Below are 24,705 nucleotides of genomic sequence, written 5' to 3' on the forward strand. Positions count from 1 at the left end.
TCTTGCTCTGTCACCCAGGCTAGAGTGCAGTGGTGCATTCATGGCTCACTGCAGCTTTGACCTCCTGGACTCAAGCAGTTCTCTCATTTCAGCCTCTCAAATAGCTGGGATTACAGGCACGTGCTGTCATACCCAGCTACTTTTTGTAGAGACGGGGTTTCGCCATGTTGCCCAGGCTGGTCATGAACTCCTGGGATCAAGCAATCTGCCCACCTTGGCCTCCCAAAGTGCTTGGATTACAGGCCTGAGCCACTGTGCCTGGCTTTATTTTTAACATTATATTTCAGCCCTCTTTCTTTTTAAATAAAAAGATGTTTAAACATGAATAGAAATTATACTAATAGGTCATTAGAAATGTAACTAGATTAATTTCGGGGGCTTTCTTAATCACTATATTAGTCTAAATCTTAATGGAGAGGGAAAAATTAGCATGCTTTAACCCAGGGGTTGGCAAACCTTTTCTGTAAAGGAGCCAGCTAATATATACTTCAGTTTTTGTGGGCCATACCATCTCTGTTGTGGCTCATCTCTGCCATTATAGTGTAAAGCCTAGACAGATAAGCAAGTGAGTGGCATGGCTGTATTCCAATAAAACTTTACTTATGGAAAAGCATATTTGAATTTTATATAATTTTCACGTGAAGGTTTTTTTTGGTTGTTCTTTTCTCCAAACATTAAAAAATGTAAACACCACTCTTAGCTTGTGGGCTGTAAAAATCAGATGATGGGCCAGATTTGGCCTGTGGGCCATGGTTTACCAGCCCTTGCTTTAACCTAAAAATGGAGAAAATCAGTAGTCCAGAAGAATAAAATTTAGCAAGCATAGTTTAGAATATGAGTAGCAATATTAAATCTCTAGGCATATATATTTTGATTTTTGTGGATATTAGAACTATACATTTTTGTGTTGTTTTTTACATTATATTTTGCAGACAGTTGATATTCATAAAGAGAAAGTTGCAAGAAGAGAAATTGGTATTTTGACTACCAATAAAAACACTTCAAGGACACATAAGATTATTGCTCCAGCCAACCTTGAACGACCAGTTCGTTATATTAGAAAACCTATTGACTATACAATTCTAGATGATATTGGACATGGAGTAAAGGTAGGTATAATTTTTTTCAAGCTTTTAAAAGTAGTAACCCATAATGAAACCAACTCTTGAGAAAATTAAGCTTTTTATCTGTCTTTCTTTCCTAGAGGACAAAGTCTTGGCCCAGTTGTGGTTGTGAAGATTCCTTGCTACTATAACTGTTTTACCCTTTTTGCTTTTTCTTAGTGATGTATTCTCAAGTTTTAAACAGTCATCTTTGAATGAATTATATTTGCTTGGTTATGATAATACCTCCTATGGTTTGAGTAAATAAGTGTCGTGTAATCTTTCCAATTTTAATTTAATATGACTGATTAAAAAATCATTCATCATGTTATTATGAAAGTGTTTACCTTATCTCAAGTATTTATCAGCAGACTTTTGGCATTAGTTTTCAAAAACAACATATATTAATAGACATGTACTTTGAATTTTTCTAAAATAATTTTATCCCAACATTTTGGGCAAGAATAGTGTTAGGTAAAAGTAATAGGTGAATTAATATTGCCACTGCTTTTGAGTGTGTAGCTATTACATATTTTGGCTGTCTTTTAAGATGTATTTGGGTGCCTAGAACATGCAAATTTCATTTAAATTGGTGTTTGAACTTAATGATTCAGAGCTTTAGCTGAGTATTAATTTACGTCTGATCAGTAGTTTGAAAGACAGTGACTTATCAGATGTGACTAAATAAATATACATGCTTATAATGATACTGTACAGTTCATGTAGTTGATTTTTTTTCTAATATAAGCATACTTAAAAAACACTGTTATGGATGGAAATCAGTTAAATCTAAATTTAATGTAGATCTAGGTAAAAAGAAAATATACACTGTAAATTTATTTTTAAAATCTCTTTGTCTTCAGGGTTTTGATGCAAGCACTATTATCTGGAATATGATATTTAAAATAACTTTTTTGAGACAGGGTCTCACTCTGTCACCTAGGCTGGAGTGCAGTGGCACAATCATAGCTCGCTCCAACCTTGTACTCCTGGGCTCAGGTGATCTTCCCTTGTCAGCTTCCCTGGGACTACAGGCACGTGCCACCATGCTGAGCTAAATTTTTTGTTTGTAGTGACAGGGCCTGTCTGTGTTGCCCAGGGTGGTCATGAACTCGTATACTTAAGTGATCTTCCCACCTTGGTCTCCCAAAATATTGGGATTACAGGTGTAAGCCGTCGTGCCTGCCCAATATTTAATTTTATAGCCAATACCTACATGCATTTAGATTACTAATAAGAGCATGTTAAAATAAGATGTGTAATTGGATGGTTAGTTAATAAATGAAATTTCTTCTAACTTGGGAAAATTTATTCAAGGCTAACAACTGCTAATGGAATATTTTAGAATACCTCTAGAATCTAATGCCAAAAAGACACTTAGAATATAAAAGATGACATTTGTGTTTGCCCAATTACATAAGAAAAAAGTAATCCCATTTTTTAAAAATATATAATTCATAGGTTTACATCCCCCATTCTTATAATCCTCAAAGTAAAATGTTTTTCTTTCAGGATTCTAGCCCCTTCATTTTTTGACTTTCAGTGTTTAAGGGTCATTAATTTGAAGAACTCTTTAATACAATTAAATTGTGGAATAAAACAGTATCTTAAATTCATCAGAGAAACTTCTGTTCATGACACATTCTGCTTTAACCACTCTTTCTATGATCTACTGAAACATTATTTTGTTAATGCTGAATGCTTAACTTGTTTTTTCTTTTTTTCCTTTCTCTTCACATCCTGAAGTTTCAACTAACCTTTCAATGCTTTTTTTCCTTACCTCTTTTATTTGCTCCATTTATGCATTAAGTGGTTGCTTAGATTTAAGGTAAGAGATTCCAGGGCTGGATTTCCATTCTTTGTTCTTATGTAGAATATTACATATGGGGAGTTAAAGAGATAGTTAACACTTGGCCTTTTAAAACCCAATAAATAAATCCTCCTTTTTGTTTTATTTTTTGTCATGCAACTTTGTGGTGTGTCTTCATGTTCCTTGAGGGCAGATATTTTTGTCTGTTTTGTTCACTGCTCTATCCTTTGTGCCTAGAACAGTACCTGACACACATTAGGTGCTTAGTAAATATTTGTTGAATGAATGGTTATTTTGTAATGTTAATGTATTTTGTGAAACTGAAATGTAAGCTACCCTATCATAAAAATGTTATGAAATATAATTAGCTGGATTTTTATAAATATAGAGACTTTGTTATGAATCGGAGGGCCAATTAATGTGCTTTATTTAACCCTCCCCCTGTGTAATAGCCTTTTTATTCTATAAATGGTGTGCTTTCTGATATACCTTATGGACAATATGTCATTATCTTTTAATCAGTATAAAGAAATTGAGAAGCAGAAAATATTCAGTGACACGGGTTTTTTTTTTTAAGTTGCAGTATCATATTTTGTAGAAAAATTATTCTTTTTTCCAAATAGCTGTATAAAGAATATATTTCAATATAAACTGTAAGAGCTTTTAAAGGTGAATATAATTATATGCAAAACTTCAAAAGCTCATGATAATGTTTAACAGAATATCAGTTAAGAATTAGAGATATTTCCTGTTAGAATTCGTTTCAATAACGTTTTGGTATCGTGGAGGATTCGTGATAAAAGAAATTCAACTATATTCAAGAAGCCTGCCTAAAATACAAGGTTACTACAATTATATACAAAACTTAGCATGCATTTCTTCTTTGATTTTTTTTTGTAGGTGAGTTTTATAGTTTATTTTCAAATATATATTCCTCCCATCTAATACCCATTATTTGCCATATCTTTAGTGTAGAAAGTGATGACAAGATGACTGAGCTCTGAATCATTAACTAGTACTAACTATGGCCACACAACTTTCACCTGCCCGTGGTAGGTAGATTTGATTGGAAGAGCCCAGGCATATGGACACCTGTATTATTGATTGGATTGTTGGTTCCAAATCCTCAGTCATGGTGAGTAAGATGTGGAATTGTGAAGAAATCCTTTTGCTTGAAATAGGTGGGTTGCAGTGAACTAGACCAAAAGCAGACTGTGGCTGCTTTGGCCCTTTTACCCTAAAGTCTGTATTCAAATTTTGACCATTGATGTGTTAACCTCCAAAGTGATAGAAATACACGGAAAGTTTAATTGAAGAAAAAATACAGAAACACACAAATTCTTTACCCTTAAAGTTTAGACTAGCTTGCCCAAGCTACTATCTCATGCTTGTTTTCTCTAAGCCCCAGTATGATTCCTTCTTGATGTTCCTGCGTCAGGATCTGTTTCCATTGTGAGAGATAGGCCAAACAGAGTCTCCTAGAAAGATCTAATGAAGAATCACACTTAGATAAGATCCCTGAGCTTTTTGGAGACCTGTGAATTCTAGCAAGTGTCTTAGAAGTCTCCTGATGAGCAATAGCATTATGGATTCCTTATCCTCATTTTAATCAGGGTAGCTGATTAAATGTTCAAAATTTAAAACCTATTTAAGACCTAGTCGTTTTTCTTTCTACTTCTCTTTTTCTCTTTCTCAGCACTTTTTGAGCTCTGTCTTTGCTGCTCCCGTTGCTGTCATACTTTTTATACTTTTCAGACAGTCTCTAGAGAAAGTCATCATACTTTAGGACCAGACATGTGGGATTTGACTCAGAAGAGACCTCCTTGTTTAAAAGTTTAACTTTTACTATTTTATACAGCATGTTTGATGCTTAATTGTTCTTGTCATCTGAAATTTGGATTAACTGTTTTTCTTCAGTCAAGTTACAAATTCAAGAGTTCATAAGATTTTTAAAAACACTATGGTAATAGTTTTATAACAAAGGACATACAAGGTCAGTGGATAGAATGCCATATTGGAGGTGTTTTCATATATACCTAAGGCCATATAAAAGTGGAATGTACCTTGAACTGGTTCCTGTTCCATACTCTTGTTTTTTTTTTTTTTTTTTTTGGAGATAGGGTCTCACTCTGTCACCCAGGCTGGAGTGCACTGGTGTGATCATGACTCACTGCAGCTTTGACTGCCCTGACTCAAGTGGTTCTCCTGCCTCAGCTTCCTGAGTAGTTGGTACTACATGTGTGCACCACCATGCCTGGCTATTTTTTAACAAATTTTTTGTAGAGATGGGGTCTCACTGTGTTGGCCTGGCTGGTCTCGAACTCCTGTGCTCAAGCCATCCTCTCACCTCGGCCTCCCAAAATGTTGGGATTACAGTTGTGAGCCACCATGCCTGGCCAGTACTCTTTTAGTAGTAAAAAGAATTTTAAGACCCTGTTACTGAGGTCAGTATGATGTGTTTGTAATGAATTTTTCTGTTGAATGCATTAAAATTGTCACGAATGAAGCTAAACTTAAGTATTTTTAAAATAAGCATATTAGTTTAATCAAAAGTAATAAAAACTTCTGATTTTTAATGTATTATTTCAGTTGAACATCGCCCAAGCAGATTCTTTTTTTTTTTTCTTTTTTTCTTTTTTTTGAGACCGAGTCTTGCTCTGTCACCCAGGCTGGAGTGCAGTGGCACGATCTTGGCTCACTGCAACCTCCGCCTCCCGGGTTCAGGCGATTCACCAGCCTCAGCCTCCCTAGTAGCTGGGATTGCAGGTGCCTGCCACCACGCCTGGCTAATTTGTGTACTTTTAGTAGAGACAGGGTTTCGCCATATTGGCCAGGTTGGTCTCAAACTCCTGACCTTGTGATCCACCCACCTCGGCCTCCCAAAGTGTTGGGATTACAGGTGTGAGCCACCGCACCCGGCTCAGATTCTTTTTTTTTTTTTTTTTTTGAGACGGAGTCTTGCCGTTGCCCAGGCTGGAGTGCAGTGGTGCCATCTTGGCTCACTGCAGGCTCCGCCTCCCAGGTTTCACGCCATTCTCCTGCCTCAACCTCCCGAGTAGCTGGGACTACAGGCGCCCGCCACCTCGCCCGGCTAATTTTTTGTATTTTTAGTAGAGACGGGGTTTCACCGTGTTAGCCAGGATGGTCTCGATCTCCTGACCTCGTGATCTGCCCGCCTCGGCCTCCCAAAGTGCTGGGATTACAGGCGTGAGCCACCGTGCCCGGCCAGATTCTTAATAATTAATGAGCAGGGCTTAAGAGTTTTACAGCCAGCAAATTAAGAATATAATACTTTTAAAAATTTTGCTTAAGATCTTGAAGATCCATCATTTAGCCCCATGTTTAAAAAATGGACTGTTTTCACTTGAGTACTATTTTTAGCAAGTATTTGTCATTCCTTACAGAAATATGATAAATTCCCCTTATATTTCTAGCTTTCAGGTACAGTTGAAGGTACACTCTTAAAAATTTATCCGACACAGCACCTGGAGGAAAAGCTTTGTAGTAACATCAACCTTTGAGAGACCCATCTGTTTTTGCCTATAAGTTCCAACCTTAAGCCATCAATTCTGTTTTGACAAAAGCCAGTTGTTAGAATCTGTTTTCAAAATCAAGCAGGAGTTTGTCCATCTTTATTTCTCTTGTTTTCTTCTGCTTTCTTTACCTGTTTCTCTTTCCTCTTACTCCTAATCTTATGTTCCCTTATTCTCTGTGTTTTATTGTTGGACTCTTGACTCGATAGGCTTTTTTGTCTTTTAACCCTTTTTCTAAAAATCTTAACCTCTGTCCTGAATTTATACTCTAATTCCTGGTTTCAGCTTTGATTTTCCTCGGAGGATCTTTTGGTCCTTTTCCTGGTGTCCCTTAGGAATTGAAGTAGGAACATACATCCTCTGAAGAGAGGGATAGAGGTCTCTAGAAAGCCAAATAATTATGTACTAGATGGGACTATAATGGGGAACAAAACTGGACAGAGAATGAAGGCCCAAAGGTGACTGACCTCAGCTTTTTCCCATCCTCACTATTTCACATACAGACACAACCTACACACACTTCCCCTCTTCTATTTGTGTGTTTAAATTCTCTTTTCTTTTTTTTAAAGAGATGGGGTCTTGCTCTGTTGCTCAGGCCAGAGTGCAGCGGCATGATAGCTCACTGTATCCTTGGGCTCAAGTGATCCTCCTGCCTCAGCCTCTCAAGTAGCGGGACTACAGCCACTCCTGGCTGTTTTTTTTTTTTTTTTTTTTTTTTTTAAGAGACGTGGTCTTGCTGTGTTGCCCAGTCTGGAATCCTGTTCTTTTAAAACTTAACAAGTTTAAGAAATTATTAGGGAAGTTTCATAGAGAAAAACCAGCTCAGGTTTTTCTCTATGAAACCTTCCGTAACCTTCCCACATTGATATTTCTTTTTTTTTCTATAGAATCTGTAGACATTGCTTTTTTTTTTTTTTTTTTTCACATGGAGTCTCACTCTGTCACCCAAGGTGGAGTGCAGTGGCGCTATGGCTCACTGCAACCCCCGCCTCCTGGGTTCAAGTGATTCTCCCTTCCTCAGACTTCCAAGCAGCTGGGATTACAGGCATCTGCCACCACGCCCGGCTAATTTTTGTATTTTTAGTAGAGACAGGGTTTTGCCATGTTGGCCAGGCTGGTCTCTGAACTCCTGGCCTCAGGCGATCTGCCCACCCTGGCCTCCTAGAGTGCTGGGATTACAGGCATGAGCCACCATGCCCAGCCAGACATTGCTTTTTATTTTAGGCATGTGAGTCTTATTTATTTCAGAATACCTTTAAAGCAGAGAAATCATTCTATAGACCGTTTTGTCTCCTTTTTTTTTCCCCGCAGGCTCCCTTCCTTTTTTTTTTTTTTTTTCACATGCCTTTACTCTTGTACCTAGAGGGTCTGGTAGGAGATTAATATATAAGGTGTATACCACACATAACATTTTAGGATGTGTCTGCCACTGTTCTGTGGTAGTAGGTCATCTGTTAATGGGAGATTTCATAGCAGAGGTGATGTCTTCTATGAATTAGAGATACTTGGCTGTCCAGGCATGATATTTGTAATGAATATTATATCAGTATTCAAGGAAGTATTGAATGTACCAAAGAAGGTAGAGCAGGATAGGTAGGAGCATTGTAGAAAAAGTATTAAGTCACAATAATTGGCTTAATGTGTGGTGCCAGTTGTAGTGATCTCCAAAGCCTGGTCATAAAGGAACTGCTTCTACCTCCGGTGGTATTTGCATTCCTTCATCATAGCCTATTGGGAAAGTGTTTGAGCTGTGGCCATGCATTAACCTTCATCACCTAAATGAAATATTTCTTCTGTTTTGGAAGTTTCTCTCTGGTAGGGAAAAAGTGGGGACTTTTCCAACTTTTCTTTCTTGTACCTAATACCTGCTTCACTTAGCTCTTGAGGTCTTTTCATTTTATGGAATAAAAAAATACATAACAAAATTATGATTGGTATCGGCCACCAGAGTATTGTTCTAATTTCCTAAACTGCTGTGTGTGCCTGATGATAGTTCTGCTATGTTTGTAACTTTAAAAAGTATTTCAAGTGAAATTACTATTATGAAGTGGCTGCAGTATTGCTTTGTTTTCCTTGTCTTGAGTTTATGGTATATGTTCTGTCTCTCTCTCTGTCGCTGTCGTTAAGTTCCTCTCCATCAGCACATAGAGATCTCATGTTTTGCTACTTGTCAGGAAATGTTTTCTCTCTTAAATACTTCCCTCAAAATAGTTTTTTTAGGATCAATCATGATGGCTGTCTAGTAAATATATTTTTATATTTACCAGATTATTTTAGTTCTGAAATATAGTTTAACTTTAATTATAATATAGATTTTACCTATTATAAAAATTGTTTTGTTTGGCATTTATTTCTTTTCTTCCTTTTCTTCAAATTTGATGGCAGTATTTATATTCTGCATAGCATATTTATGGTTTTACTTAGCGTAGAAACATTTTTCACACGGGAAAAGCTGCCTTGAGGAAATATTGAAAAACTCTTTTAATAGAAAGGTAATGAAATATTAGGTATAAAATTAGATTGTTTGGACATTCTACAGAGACTCTTGTTTCTTAAGTGACTTATGTTAGTCATCCAATCCCATTAACCAAACAAATATACAGTCATTTGATGATTCTACAGATCATAAAATGTACCAAGTTATATTCATAGAAATGTTGGCCAGGCATGGTGGCTCATGCCTGTAATCCCAGCGCTTTGGGAGGCTGAGGTGGGTGGATCACCTGAGGTCAGGAGTTCGAGACCAGCCTGGCCAACATGACGCGAAACCCCATCTCTACTAAAAATACAAAAAGTAGCTGGGCGTGGTGGTGCGCCTGTAATCCCAGCTACTCGGGAGGCTGAGTCAGGAGAATCGCTTGAACCCAGGAGGTGGAGGTTGTGGTGAGCCGAGATCAGGCCATTGCACTCCAGCCTGGGTGACAGAGCGAGACTCTGTCTTAAAAAAAAATAATAATAAATGTCCACCAGATTTTAATATATAGATTGTTTATTTTATGCTATTTTTTTTTGGCGGGGGGCGGGTAGGTCCAAAGACTTACAGAAGATACTGCAATTTAAACAAAAACACCTTGCATACCAAAACTTAAAACAAATATAAGCTGGAAAGCTCTTTTCAAATATTTTAGCTATCCCATGTATAGAATAAAATTCTCTCTTAAATTCCTGCTCCTTTTCCTTCCTGTTTCTCAGCAAATTGATGTAGTTTTAGTGTTTGGTTCACTTCTCCCTCATCACTTAAAGTAACTTTGGGTTTTATGTTGTTTAAGGTTGAGCTTAAAGGACTTTGGTTACCACTTTAAAAAAATCTTCTGGTTTCAGAAATTAAGATATGCAGTTTTAAAAGCTATTCATTATTTGTCATATTACTCCTAAAATTTTCCCCAAATGTGGATTGATTTTTTTAAAAAAACTTTTTCTGGCATTTTCATTTTAAGATACAAGTAGTATACCCTCCGCTTATTAATGAGAGGGAGAGCAAGGATAAGTTAATCTTTACTCTTACTTGATAATGTTTGTTTTTATTGTTTAAAAGCAACAACAAAAGGATTACAGATAAATGCTTCACTTTAAAATATTGACATTTCAAAGGTATCATTTGTCATTAAAGATTGTTTTAACATCACACACAACTTGTTCACTGGGCTATTCATTTGAAGAATTTGTTTCTTGAGATAGTATTTCTTGCCTATTCAAATAACAGGTAGTATTTTAGGATTTTAAAAAATTCCACGTAAGCCAGGGTTGATTTTGATAGCCTCACTTCTCTGTATACAATTATGATTTGCTTTCTTAAAATTTATATTCTGAAGTTACAGTTATAAATGTATTCTGATTTCAATGGTATGATGTCTTGCAATTTTATTTAGAAAGTATAATTTGACTAGCCATATTATTTTTAGAAAAGTTGAGGTCCTTTTTCAAAATATGTTTTGAAGATGGAAATTCAAAATATTAGGGTCTTAAAATAGAATCACATATGAACCTGTGTGGTGAACATTAACCCATTGGTAGTCTCAACTTGAGACTGCATTTGAACTACACTTGTGAGTGATTTTTCTTAGCTTTTTGAGATAGCCAGGGCTTTCTGTATAAGTGCTAACATACTCCTTTGGTGACCTCCATTATTCCCAGATTATCCATCTTTCCCACACTTGTATTTTCAGTTGGGGATAGAATAGTGAGTGGAGTTACGGTCCAGCTCTGACTTAGGACTATGTTACATCTTTCTCATGCCTGAATTCACCTTCAGTTTGGGCCCAAGTGGGTCCAATTCCCATTGGAACTAGGACATTGCCTGTGGCCCTTGTGCTGCTCCCAGTTGAATGGGATACCTCAGCCCTAACTTTCTGGTTCAGATGTTTAGGAACATGGCTTGAACTTCTAGCAGTTTTCAGGTAGGTGGTTCCCTCATAAGAAGATACTAACTAAATCTGACTTATAAGGCTGGCCCACAATTTAAAAAACTAAAATTTTCTGTATATATTACATGATTTATCTTTATATTCTCTAGTTACAGTAGATCATATGCATAGTTGCATATTTTTATTTGGGAAATGTATTTTGCTTATGATATGCTTACTATCTAAAGAAAGTTACTGGCCGGGTGCAGTGGCTCACGCCTGTAATCCTAGCACTTTGGGAGGCCGAGGCTGGTGGATTGCCTAAGCTCAGGAGTTTGGGATCAGCCTGGGCAACACGGTGAAACCCTGTCTCTACTAAAATACAAAAAATTAGCTGGGCGTGGTGGCATGCACCTGTAGTACCAGCTACTTGGGAGGCTGAGGCAGGAGAATTGCTTGAACCTGGGAGGCAGAGGTTGCAGTGTGCCAAGATCATGCCCCTGCACTCCAGCCTGGGTAACAAAGCGAGACTCTGTCTCAGGAAAAAAAAAAAAAAAAAAAGAAAGTTATCTCTAAAAATAAGGAATTGCTTAAAAGCATTATTGTTTTTGATTGAGTTACTCTTTATTAAAACTAAAATTTTGTAGTTATTCTATTTAATTTTAATTGAATGTAATATCAAATAATCTAACCAGTGATCTGTTGGTGTGATGGCCTAATGGCAAATAAAGTCTTTGCATACAAGTTTATAATGATTTGAAAATCTCATGTTAGGAAGAGTCCTTTGAGTACAACTGTAGAGTAATAGTAGAGTAGAGATTGCATATGAAATGCATGGCCTCTAATTTTTTTCCCTGTATTTAAACCCTCCCCTCCTTTGTTATGTAGTGTAGCATATTATTTCCCAAAAGTGCTACTTTATTTCACTGCATACAAGTTGAGTTTTCCTTAAAATTTTTTAGGTGAGTACCCAGAACATGAAGATGGGTGGGCTGCCGCGTACAACACCTCCAACTCAGAAGCCCCCTAGTCCCCCTATGTCAGGGAAAGGGACACTTGGGTGAGTATATAAGTAGTAATTGAAAACCATTTCATGTAGTATTGTTTAAAAATGAAGCACAACATATTTAAATTATTTTTTGAATATTTGAAGAGAGAACATTTTCTTTGTAGGATTGTTGTTTGTGTGTATAACTTCCTCTTCTCTTGGGAAACACATTTTTATACTTCAGAAAGATTTGTTTAGAAATTGTTTTTCTAGTGAATTTTAAATTTGAGGTAAAATCCTAGCCCAAGTTCATAGTTTATTGTAAATTGCAGTCTAATTTTAATTCCTTTTCTTTCAGAAAATGTATATAGTCTTTTATATTACAGTTTAACTCCAACTATCCTTTTTAAGCTGTGTAGATTATAAAATTCTATGAAACTTATAAGAATATTGAGCTTCAGGCCAGGTGTGTTGGCTCATGCCTGTAATCCCCAAAGTGGGGATTTTGAGAGACCAAAGTGGGCAGATCACTTGAGCCCAGGAGTTTAAGACCAGCCTGGGCAACATGGTGAAACCCTGTCTCTACGAAAAATACAAAAATAAGCTGAGTGTGGTGGCATGCACCTGTAGTCCCAGCTACTTGCGAGGCTGAGACAGGAGGATCACCTGAGCCCAGGAGGTTGAGGCTGCAATGAGCCGTGATCATGCCACTGTGCTGCAGCCTCAGTGGCAGAGTGAGCCCCTATCTCAAAAAAAAAAAAAAAAAAAAAAAAAAGAAGAATATGGAGCTTTATTTTGGTCCTAGAGTTGGGCTCTAGATTTGACTTTTGGCAAAAATGGCCAATTAATGGAAAAGCTTGACTTTTTTCTTCTAGAGCATCGTATTATAAACTTGACTTATTGTGATTGAGATTTACGATTAGGTTGGCATTAGTATAGCCCAGAAGCCAGGTGATTAAAATTCTGTTTCAGCTGTGCTGTTACTTTATAATTCCTACATAGTCAGCTGCCAAGAATTCAGTTTTTTCATCTGTAAAAGGGGGGTAATATTTGTCCTCTATAAATTTTTCAAGGTCACTGTACCACAAATTGGATTTTTAAAAATGTGTAAGACAAAGACAAAATGTTTTGACAACCATTGGCTTTATGATATATGCTAAACAAGTTTTTAATTGACAGTCTTGTTTTTGGCTTCCTCAGCACCACCACCATCACCACCACCACCACCACCACCACCACCACCACCACCACCAACAACAACAACAACAAAACAACCACAAACCTTCAAAAAACCGAAACCCAATCAAGCACTGAATCAGGATAGGACAAAATGATTTGAGATGTAGTGGAGGATAGTGCTGGAAGAGAGATAATAGGACAGTAGGAGACCAAAGAATAAAAATAAATTCCAACCAGGAATAGGATGACTTTATTAGGAGTGGACAAAATAATTCTGCTTAGAGAGAGAGAAAATCTAGTGGATCAAACAAGATTTAAACTTCAAGGTAGAATGTAGATGGCATAGTAGTGTATAATGGTGCCAGGGGTTGGGGTAGAGAGATGAAGAGGAACTCTGTTTTTATTTTCCTATGTAAACATTTACATTTATATCATGTGTAGTGCCTTATGGATTTTGTTGGGTTTTAAGTCAAGATTGTTAGTAAGATAAGCTACTTAGTCCCTAGAAAGTCCCTAGAAGAATGAAACTTTGTGTTGTTTTCAAGTTTTGAAGATTTGCTCATATACCAATGTTTGTTTTCCTTGTATATTAGCAATGGTTCTGCAAGATCCTTGGGGACCAGAGTTGCTGAGGCCCACTCTGCTAGTTGATGGCTATAACCTGTTTTTCCACATAGTCTTTGCCTAGTCACCACATTTTGTTCCTTTGCTCCTTTTTTTTTAAAAAAAATCTTATTTGTGTCATTGCCTTCACTCTGTAGTTCTCAATTATCAAATAATTTTTACTTGGATGCAACAGAACTTATTTTTTTGAGACAGAGTCTCACTGGAGTGCGGTTGTACAATATTGGCTCACTGCAACCTCTGCCTTCTGTGCCCAGGCAATTCTCCTGCTTCAGCCTCCTGAGTAGCTGGGATTACAGGTGTGCGCCACCATTCCCAGCTAATTTTTGTATTTTTAGTAGAGATGGGGTTTTGCCATGTTGGCCAGGCTGGTCTCAAACTCCTGAACTCAAGTGCTCTGCCTGCCCCGGCCTCCCGAAGTGCTGGGATTACAGGCATGAGCCACTGCACCCGGCCGCAACAAAACGTTTTTATTGCCTGGGAAAAAATTGTCTGAAAATTAGATGTTGGAGAAATTAATGTTTCCCATTTTATTGTTTAATATTTGCATTATAATTTAAGAGATGCTGGAACTTCCTTTTAGTATTTTAAATCCAAAGTCCTGACATTACTTTTTCCTCTTTTGACCCAAGATTTCATCCAGTGTCCCTTATTTTATTTTTAATTACCAATGTATGTATTTATGTAAGGAGACTTTGAAGGGTAGTAGAGTAAATTGCAAAGTGATCTCATGCAAAATCAGTGATCCATAACTTGAGTGCCCCAGGAAAGCAATAGTTAAAGGAACTCTGGGATCCATACATAAGTCAGTAGAGCAACATCATTTCAGGAAAAGAAAGGTTTTTAATTTTCACATCTTGATCAGTTCTTATTCTTTTAGTGACCAAGATCTCATCTACAATATGTCAATTGACTGTTTATCATTGTCATAAAGAATTTGGAAACCTAAGTAGAAATGAGAACTAATTTAATAAACACTAATTTCCCCATGTGCATCCTGTTTCCTGTCATATTTCCCTTCTTCCTCTTTTCATCCTCTTTACGAGGAAATTTTGGGAAAAGGCGGGAAATATGTGTTAATAAAATCCAGTCTGGTTTGTATTTTACAGTTCAAAGTAAATAATATAGAAAGGCTGTTGTGGTGGTCATTCCCTTCCCCCCACCTTTGTAAATGTTGAACTCTGAGGAAGGAAAGAGAAAAGAGATCAAGGTGAAAGTTGAGGGAGAAAGTGAGAATGGAAGATGAGATTAAAGTGTGTATTTTTGTATATAGATGTACTTTAATTTCTGTATATTTGGTATATAGAAAGGGAAATGAGTTATTATGGCTAGTATTGATAATCAGTGTGGGGGTTATAGATCCTAAATCTAGATTTGTAGTTCCTGTCTTTGAATATCTTTGGTTAGGGAGAGAAGGGAGAGGAGAATAATTAGTGCATTCATGAAGTACAGTTGGGAGACTTTAATATGATACTAAAAGAATTCCAACTCTTCTAAGAAGAGAGTAGGGTCTGGGAAACATTGGCATAAATGGTAGAGAACCTTTGTGCTCTTTGAGAATAAATGAACAAAATTGCATTAGCACAGGGAAATGAGGTTGGAGACTGAAAAATAACAATATTCACCAAAACCCTAATGGTGGAGAAGTGATACATTAGTAAAGACTGAAATTGGTAGCTGGGTTATGTTAAAACACATTTCCTATCTCTGATTTCAAATTGTATCTCACTGCTGGCAACTCTTTGAATTTATTGTGCCGAAACTTGCTTAATCATACAATACATACGCTCTTCTTTTTGTAGGCGGCACTCCCCCTATCGCACACTGGAGCCAGTGCGTCCTCCAGTGGTACCAAATGATTACGTACCTAGCCCAACCCGTAATATGGCTCCCTCGCAGCAGAGCCCTGTGAGGACAGCTTCTGTGAATCAAAGAAATCGAACTTACAGGTATTTTCTCTACCTCAGTGCAAAATGTGATGGTCGTAGTACCATAATCTGTTCAGATTACTTCAGGTAAATCTCTCATTTTCCAAGCACTAAGTTCTTTTCCTCACTCTATTCTCCCAAACCTCATCTGATTTCACCTCTCTGTCCTCATGTTCTGATTCAACTTTGAGCAGTCAGGAAGTTGATAAAGAACAGACATCTCAAAGTGCAGTCTTCTCTCCAAGTTTTAAGAGTTCAGTTGATCTGGAAAAAAAATTATGGACCAAATGTGGGAAATGTCAGGTTGTTTTTTGGTGGAACTTTACAGATGAAAAACTATACATAATAAAACATTAATATGGGATAGTACATCAGAGTATGATTATTAATTAAAATTACTCAAATCTGTTTAGGAAAATGTTTTTGTTTTATTATAAAAGAAGTTTCTTCAGATAGGCATTAAACTGGAATATAAAAAGGCAATATTTATTGTTTTAATGTGTTAAACCTCAACATTTATCACTTGTATTTATGGATAATTTTTTCAAAATGTGGTCAAAACAAGCTTATTGAACTCAGTTTTCCCCTCAACTTTATTAATAAGTATATATATATATATATATATACACACACACATTTTTTTTAACCTGTCACTGACTTGGAGCTCAAGGAAATTTTATTTTGAAGTGGAACGCTTTTGAATTACCTTTATTGTAGCTACATTCATCTCAGAAAATGTCGGGAAGTGCTGATGATCTCTTACTGTTTATAAATACTCATGTTTTGGTGGCTCTTATTTCTTTAGCAGCAGTGGGAGTAGTGGAGGGAGCCACCCAAGTAGTCGGAGCAGCAGTCGAGAGAACAGTGGAAGTGGTAGTGTGGGGGTTCCTATTGCTGTTCCTACTCCATCTCCTCCCAGTGTCTTTCCAGGTAAAACATTCATGGTGCCTCGTCTTCACTTTTCCTTTCTGAATTTGATTCAATTTGTGATTTAATTATGGTGGGCTTTCTTCGTAATCAGGATTTTTTTTCTTTAGGAATCATAAATATTGGGAAGTCTATATATTTGTTATTTGTAAGCAAGTGATTTGTAAGTGTTTGCTCACTTTGCACTTCTCTTTATGCCTTTGGTGATGTGGCTCAGTTGCTGCTTTGAGGTTTCAGATCACACTTTGTTATGAGTACAAGTTTAATTCCAGCTAGTGTTATGACAGTGCAGTCTTTGGACACAGTGGGAACTCAGTGTGAGAACCATATTAGTAACAAAGGATTGGGCAGATATAAAAAGTAGTTTTGACAGTTAAATTTAGTGGCTGTATTGGAATTTAGTAGTCTCTGAAAATACTACCCTCTTTTCTCTGAAACAGAAAAATCTGCTTATTTGATTCGAGGAGATACACACTTAAAACTTAGTTTTGAAAACGTGACACAAAATACATTAATAGAATGTTACATACTTAATTTACTTATAGTAACAAGTAGATAATGCCTTTTAAAAATCATAAAGATTTGTGTTTTAAAAAAAATTTTTAATCTGATAATCTGGAATATGTCTATTTTCTGATTTGTGTAATTCAAAATGGAAAACTGTTGTTTTTTAGTGTATTATGTTAGTTTTGTATACTATATACAGAATGTTATGCTAAAAATAACAATACGAAGGGAACACTTTTCTTCTGGAGTAGTGCTTTCAATTGAAAAGGAGTGTTTGTTTTTAATGAATTGAAAAAATCTGCACATTACCCTGAGCATCTTGAATTATTTGCTGCTTATATAGTAATCCTTTAGCATAAGTTTTATTCTTTTTTTCAACTCTGTTCTTTTGGTTAGTGTTAAGCACTGAATATCTAACATTAAATACTCTAATACCTTTTCTAATCCTGCCTCATGTGATTGCCTCATTAATGCTGCCTCTTACTCCTCTTTCCCCTCAGCCCCTGCTGGCTCTGCTGGCACTCCTCCCCTTCCTGCTACTTCTGCATCTGCCCCTGCTCCTCTTGTTCCTGCTACTGTCCCTTCCTCCACTGCCCCAGACGCTGCTGCTGGGGGTGCCCAGACCCTTGCTGATGGCTTCACTTCTCCAACTCCCCCTGTTGTTTCTTCCACTCCCCCTACAGGTAAGTATTTGCTTATTCATTGGCAGGCAGATCCAGTCATCTGGCTATTCTCTTACTTGCACCTCTGATTTTTGTTTGTTTTTGGTTTTGTTGTACTTTGTATTAAAAAAAATAAGAATAATGTACTAACCAGAAAGTCTGTGACCAAAGATTAGCAATGCCTGAGAAAATTGAGGTAAAGTTTCTCATACATTTTTCCAATAGGGTAGCATAAATTTGTGTTTTTTTATTGCTTGAATTTCATTTATTAGAGATTTTTAAGTTTAATATGGAGCTACCTTCTATACAGTTTTTGGAAATTATCATTAGAAATATTTTTATTATAGGTTAAGTGATTAACAAAAGTCTATTACAATAATTCTAAGGTATATTTTATAGGAAATGTTTGATACAACAAATGGAAAGCCTCTGTAAGTCTATTTTTAACAGAATCTGTTGCTTATTATAGCAGCATTGGAAACTCATAGACAATGGACTTTTAAAGAATTTCAGGTTTATTTAAGTTGGCTGGTGTTTTAAAATTGCAATCTAAAATCTGTTTTGATTGGGGAGGAGATAGACTCAATTGCTACAAAATATATTTGTAGAGTTGATGCTGGCTAGTAACAGGTTCTTATCTGCTATAAAATGTATGTGTTTGGACATATATCACTGTATTAGTCTGTTCTCACATTGCTATAAATACCTGAGACTGGGTAATTTATGCAGAAAAGAGGTTTAATTGGCTAACGGTTCTTCAGGCTGTACAGGAAGCATGATAGTGGCATCTGCTTGGCTTCTGGGGAGGCCTCAGGAAACTTACACTCATGGCCTAAGGCAGAGGGGAAGCACACTGGTCACGTGGCCAGAGTAGGAGCAAGAGGACAAAGCGGGAGGTGCTACACACTTTTAAACAACCAGATCTCATTATTGCAAGAACAGCTCCAAGGGGGTTGGTGTTAAACCATGAGAAACCGCCCTTGTGATCCAGTCACCTCCCCCTAGGCCCCACCTCCAACATTGGGGATTACAATTCAACATGAGATTTGGGCAGGGACACAGATTCAAAGCATATCAATCACCGTAGTGTTCCACTTGCCAGTGAAGAACTTCATGGCATTTATATTCAGCTTTGCTGTTATACATGTTAAACATATATAAGATCTTTACATGTTTTAAAAGACACTTTTAGCCAAAATGGATTTTGGGTGATGTCTTGTGGGATTCCTTCTATATGACTTTTAAAGAAAAGCTTTCTGCAGTAGATAAATGTAAACATGGGGTGTTTTTTGATCCAGATACAACTGTTAGGCCAAACTAACTAGTTAAATATAGGAATCTCGTTACGCTCCTGCTTTGATAAAGAATGCATCAGAAAGGACAAATCACCCCCAACTGAGAGTCTATGTTTTAGTAATTAAATATTAATTGGATAACAGGTGCCTGGCTCAGTGTTCACTAAATAAACATTTGTTATGTGAGGGGATAATTAACTGTGGTTTTTAAAACAAAAAGCAAGGTAAATGTCTTATTAATAATTTATATCAGGATAGTCTGTTTTATACAGTACCTGAGTTACCAAGCAATTGTTTTTCTTTTTACTAAGGTATAACTTATGTACAGTAAAATTCACCCTTTATACCATATATGTTTGTGAGTTTTGGCAAAGGTGTACTGACATGTAATTGCCACCACAATCAAGATACAGAACAGTCCTATCATCGCAAAAATTTCCTCCATGCCCCCTTTATAGTCAGTCCTTCCCTTCCACTCCCAGCTCCTGGTAAGCCCTTGATGTGTTTTTTTTCTCTAAAGTTGTGCCTTTTTAAGTATAACATAAATGAAAGCATATAGTATGTAGCTTTTTTGATCTGTTTTTTTTGGCCAGATGCATTTGAGAATTACCCATGTTGTTGCATGTTTAAGTATTTCATTACATTTTATTGCTTAGTAGTGTTGTATTGTATGGGGATGTACCACAATTTGTTTATCCCTTTCTCAGAGGACATTTAGATTTTTCTAGTTTTGAGTGCTTATGAATAAAGTTGCTATAAACATGTACATACAGGGTTTTTTTTGTGCACATGGGTTTTTATATCGGGTAAATACCTCGGGAATAGAATTGCTGGGTTATATTGTAAGTAAATTTTTAACGTCATAAGAAACTGCCAAGTTGTTTTCCAAAATGGCTGTATAATTTTACACTCCCAGCAGCAATGTGTGAGTTTCCAGTTGCATCCTTGTCAGCACTTGGTGTTGCCTTTTTTAGCTTTAGCCATTCCAATACATGTGTAATGGTTTCTCATTACATGTGTGGTTTGGATTTGCATTTTCTTAATGACTAATGATATCGAACATTTTTTTCATGTGCTTATTTGCCATGTGTATATCCTCTTTGGTGAAGTATCTGTTCAAATGTTTTGTTCCTTCTCACCTTTTTAATAGGGTTTTTTTCCTTATCATTGAGTTCTTTTATATTCTAAATATATGTCCTTTATAGATTATGAGTTACAAATATTTTCTTCCATTTTGTGATTCGTTTGCTTATTTTCTATTTTTTTGGCGGGGGGAGGAGGGGCGGGCGGACAGAGTTTCACTCTTGGTGTCCAGGCTGGAGTGCAATGGCACGATCTCAGCTCACTGCAGTCTCCGCCTCGCGGGTTCAAGCGATTCTCCTGCCCAACCTCCCAAATAGCTGGGATTACAGGCACCCACCACCATGCCCAGCTAATTTTTGTATTTTTAGTAGAGACGGGGTTTCACCACGTTGGCCAGGTCGGTCTTGAACTCCTGACCTCAGGTGATCCGCCCACCTCAGCCTCCCAAAGTGCTGGGATTACAGGCGTGAGCCACTGGGTCCAGCCTGTTCATTTATTTTTTTGATGTTGTATTTCAAATAGCAGAAATTCTTCATTTTTATTGTGTTATTTTTCAAAATTTTTTTAAATGAATCGTGCTTTGATGGCATATCTAAGAACTCTTTACCTGAAGTCATAAAGATTTTGTTCTGTGTTTTCTTCTAGAAGTTTTTAGTTTCAGGTTTTATCGCTAGGTTTATGATAATTAGGTATATATATTTTTAAAACCCCAAATGGTAAATCGACTCATTAATAGTGTGAATAGTGTCTTTTTTTTTTTTTTTTTTGAGACAGAGTCTCACTCTGTCACCCAGGCTGGAATACAGTGGCAGTCTCGGCCCACTGCAATCTCCGCTGCCTGGATTCAAGTGATTCTCCTGCCGTAGCCTCCTGAGGAGCTGGGATTACAAGTGTGAGCCACCACACCCAGCTAATTTTTTGTATTTTTAATGGAGACAAAGTTTCACCGTGTTGGTCAGGCTGGTCTTGAACTCCTGATCTGAAATGATCCACCCGCCTCCACCTCCCATAGTACTGTGATTAAAGGCCTGAGCCACCATGCCCAGCCCATGTGAGGTTTTAGACTAGATCTAACTATATAAAATTCATAATGATGTTAATCCAGATGTTTTTAACTTGATCGTAGGTTTGTATTAGTTTGCTATAGATTAATTACTGAAATGCTAATTGTATTCAGTGGTTCAAATAACTAAATATGCCTTTTAAATCATAGTTTATATGTTTTCATTTTTATCATGGTTACAGAAGCTTCTCAGTTGATAGTGCATTATGTTTAAGCTTGAGTACTTAAGTTTTTGATAACACATGTAAGATGTTTAAATGTTATAACAAGCCTTGAGTGCTCTTATAATCCTTATATGACTCCATATGAATCTAAGCTTGGTAAACTTTCAGCTCCTGTTGTACAATTTTAGTCATGTAAAACCATTTTATAATCATAGACAAGATGAAAAATTGTCAAAGTGTTGTTTTCCTCTAATACTTTTAATTAAAATTACCAAGAAGATAGTCTCATATTAAGGTAGAATAAAGATGGTAAGACTCAGCTGAGAAATATGAAGCCTGGAAGAGGATATGACTGCAGTGTTTGATCATGAAGATTTCAACAAATCAAGCATTCATCAAATTCTACATTACATAAGTCTTATCTCACTGTGTTTCAAGTAGTTTATTTTAGAATTTAAAAAATTTGAGGATAACCTTAGGCACAAATGGATAGATGAGTGTGCCAGGTATCATCTGTTCCTCCAGTCCCCCCTCCTCTACTCTCCCCTCTTCTCCAGTAGGCTGACCTCCATGAAATGTTTCAATGGATTCTTTTGCCCTCTGGCTTCCTGTTGGGTTTAGCAAAAGTGTTTTTTTTTTTTTTTCTTTTTCACTTATCTCCTCCTTTTCTCCCTTTCTCTTTCTCCTTTCCTTTCCCCTCTGCTATCCTCTTGCCCTCCTCCACCTTCATCTCCTCCTCCTCTACCTTCCTGTCCCCTTTCCGCTTTCTTCTCCACCTGCTTATTTCTCCGCCTCCTCTTCTCTCTTGCCCTCCCCTTCTCCCTTGTCTGCTATTGTGCTCTCTCATGGGTGCTGTGGTGCTCTGTCTGTAAGAAAAAGTTCTCAGCTTAATGTAGGTGGGAGTGAAGTCAAGGTAAAGTTTAGGGAGTGGATTATATTATTAGGAAACTGATGGATTATGGAATCATGTCTCCAGTTGACATTAGCTGTGGAAGAACTCTCAAGAGAGCAAAATACAGTGAAATTGATGATAACTATATATGGACTTAGGGATGATATTAAAAATAAGATATATTTTGACCCTCTTTTTATATCTTAATTTTTTTCATGATTGTAAATTTTTTAGATTTTAATTTTAAGACAAAGTAATGTAGCTTTCGTGGTAGATTTTTTTGATTAAATGAAAGAAATGTTTGATTTGGAATTAACGTCATTTAACCTTTTGTTGAAATACTTCATTTTCCTTTAACCATACTTTTTTGCTACCTTACGTTTATTATTATTTATTATTTTGGAATAAGACTGTGTGTCAAACATTTTTTCTCTTGCTTTCCCAAACGTCATTCTTGTCGATTTTAGTTTTCAGTGTTCAGTGGCTATATTTTGGGGGTGGAGTAGATAAATTTTAATTAATTGTGATGATTTTGAAACCCCATCAGATTTTTAATTTAGTGAAATAATAGTGTTAATTAGCAAACCATTTATTTATTTTGAGACAGAGTCTCACTCTGTCACCCTGGCTGGAGTGCAGTGGTGCAATCTTGGCTCACTACAACCTCTGCCTCCTGAGTTCAAGTGATTCTTATGCCTCAGCCTCCCGAGTAGCTGGAATTACAGGCGCACGCCACCATACCTGGCTAATTTTTGTGTTTTTAGTTGAAACGGGGTTTCACCACATTGGCCAGGCTGGTCTGAAACTCCTGACCTCAAGTGATCTGCCTGCCTTGGCCTCCCAAAGTGCTGGGATTACAGGCATGAGTCACTGCACCCGGCCCTAATTAGTAAACTATTTAGACATAGCTTTCCAAACTTAATCATATTTTTGTTTGCTTTTCTGCTTTTGTACTCTGATATAATATCAGTGAACAATAACTCACCTTGCATTGTATATTTCAGATACCAGTTAAACTAGCTGTTATTTTTAATTCTTAAGATTTAGGCATTGTACATAAAGTATTTAATGATCTGAGATAATTTTCTTTTAATGACATATGTATGTTCTATCTCTTTTTCAGGTCATCCTGTACAGTTCTACAGCATGAATAGGCCTGCCTCTCGCCATACTCCCCCAACAATAGGGGGCTCGTTGCCCTATAGACGCCCTCCTTCCATTACTTCACAAACAAGCCTTCAGAATCAGATGAATGGAGGACCTTTTTATAGCCAGAATCCAGGTTAGTTTTTTTGTTTTTTTGCATTCTATAGAATGTATTTAATTAAAAACCTTCAACTACAAAAAACCCTTAATTACAAATAGTGCATGGTAGGTGGTTAGCACCATTTGTTGAATGAATGGGAGAATGAATGAATTGTAGGTTGTTAATACTGTATCTTTAAATTCTTTAAAAAAAAATCAGTATGTGATTTCCACGTAAAGTCATACAACTTAGTTTTTCTGAGCAGAATTTTTTTGAATATTTTAGTGGTTATTTGCTTTTTAAAATAACATTGTGGTGAATGGTATTTCCTTTTTATTTAATCAGACATCCTTACTTTTAAATAACAAATAATGAAAGTTGTGTGCACATGAACAGAATTTAGAAGTGGCAAAGGAAAAGAGAACATTTTTGAAGCTACTTTGTGCTAGGGAATTATACTAGCTTATACAATTCTCATACCAAACCCATGGTGGAAAAACTAGGAATTGGGTAAATTGAATCAGATATAATAATTACACTAAATAATCGGTTGTATCATGCATGCAGAATAACTAATCTGGAACATACTTAATAATTATTATTTTGTTTACTCCCCAGAGAGGGCAAGAACAAATATTAGACACCATGGCTATTGTGGACATGGTATGTCAACTTACTGCTTTTTTCTGTATTTTTGCCAGGAAGCCAGTAAGCCTATGTGTGAACACCTCTCATACTGGGTTCAACTCATTCCATTTTTGATAAGCCTTGAATTTTATGGAGCTGCAGTTTGTCTCTGTGGCTGTGACCTATAGTGATATTCTTTGAAAGAGTCTTGCAGAAGAAATTTGATCCTCCAACATAAACACTTAATTTAAATAATGTTTTTATATTATCTCATTTGATTCTTAGAATCACGTACAAAATAAGATTGGTGATCATTTTCTATATATCTTATGGGTAAGGAAAATGAGGCTGAGGTGATGGTCAGGTTAGGATTTGAACTTAGGTTTTCTGACTCTAAGTTCCATGTTCTTTCTTTCTGTTTGTTTTTTTTTTTTTTAATTGAGATGGAGTCTCGCTCTGTTGCCCAGGATGGAGTGCAGTGGTGTGATCTCTGATCACTGCAATGCCTGCCTCCTGGGTTCAAGAGATTCTCCTGCCTCAGCCTCCTGAGTAGCTGGGATTACAGGCACCCACCACCACACCCAGCTAATATTTGTATTTTATTGTAGAGACAGGGTTTCACTATGTTGGCCAGGCTGGTCTTAAACTCCTGACCTTAAGTGATTCACCCACCTCAGCCTCCCAAAGTACTGGGATTACAGGCGTGAGTCACCGTGCCTGCCCTAAGTTCC

The 24,705-nt window shown here is 36.8% G+C and overlaps 1 protein-coding gene across 50 annotated transcripts in view; it reads left to right on the top strand.

Moving 5' to 3' along the window:
• ABI2 (abl interactor 2) overlaps positions 1–24,705 on the top strand; it is a 104,421-nt gene that overhangs the window by 52,189 nt on the left and 27,527 nt on the right. For 7 of the 50 annotated variants that reach the window (XM_055109005.2, XM_034954874.3, XM_034954850.3 and 4 more), the window contains 7 exons: positions 933–1,109; positions 2,914–2,931; positions 11,752–11,849; positions 15,383–15,529; positions 16,314–16,438; positions 17,443–17,625; positions 23,225–23,383. In XM_055109005.2, coding sequence (XP_054964980.1) covers positions 933–1,109; positions 2,914–2,931; positions 11,752–11,849; positions 15,383–15,529; positions 16,314–16,438; positions 17,443–17,625; positions 23,225–23,383 — 907 coding nt within the window. The remainder of the gene's footprint in view (positions 1–932; positions 1,110–2,913; positions 2,932–11,751; positions 11,850–15,382; positions 15,530–16,313; positions 16,439–17,442; positions 17,626–23,224; positions 23,384–24,705) is intronic. The other 43 variants (XM_034954877.3, XM_034954898.3, XM_034954888.3 and 40 more) reach the window with 14 other exon arrangements.

The sequence above is a fragment of the Pan paniscus genome, chromosome 13 (assembly GCF_029289425.2).
Source record: "Pan paniscus chromosome 13, NHGRI_mPanPan1-v2.0_pri, whole genome shotgun sequence".
In the NCBI taxonomy this organism is placed as follows: domain Eukaryota; kingdom Metazoa; phylum Chordata; class Mammalia; order Primates; family Hominidae; genus Pan; species Pan paniscus.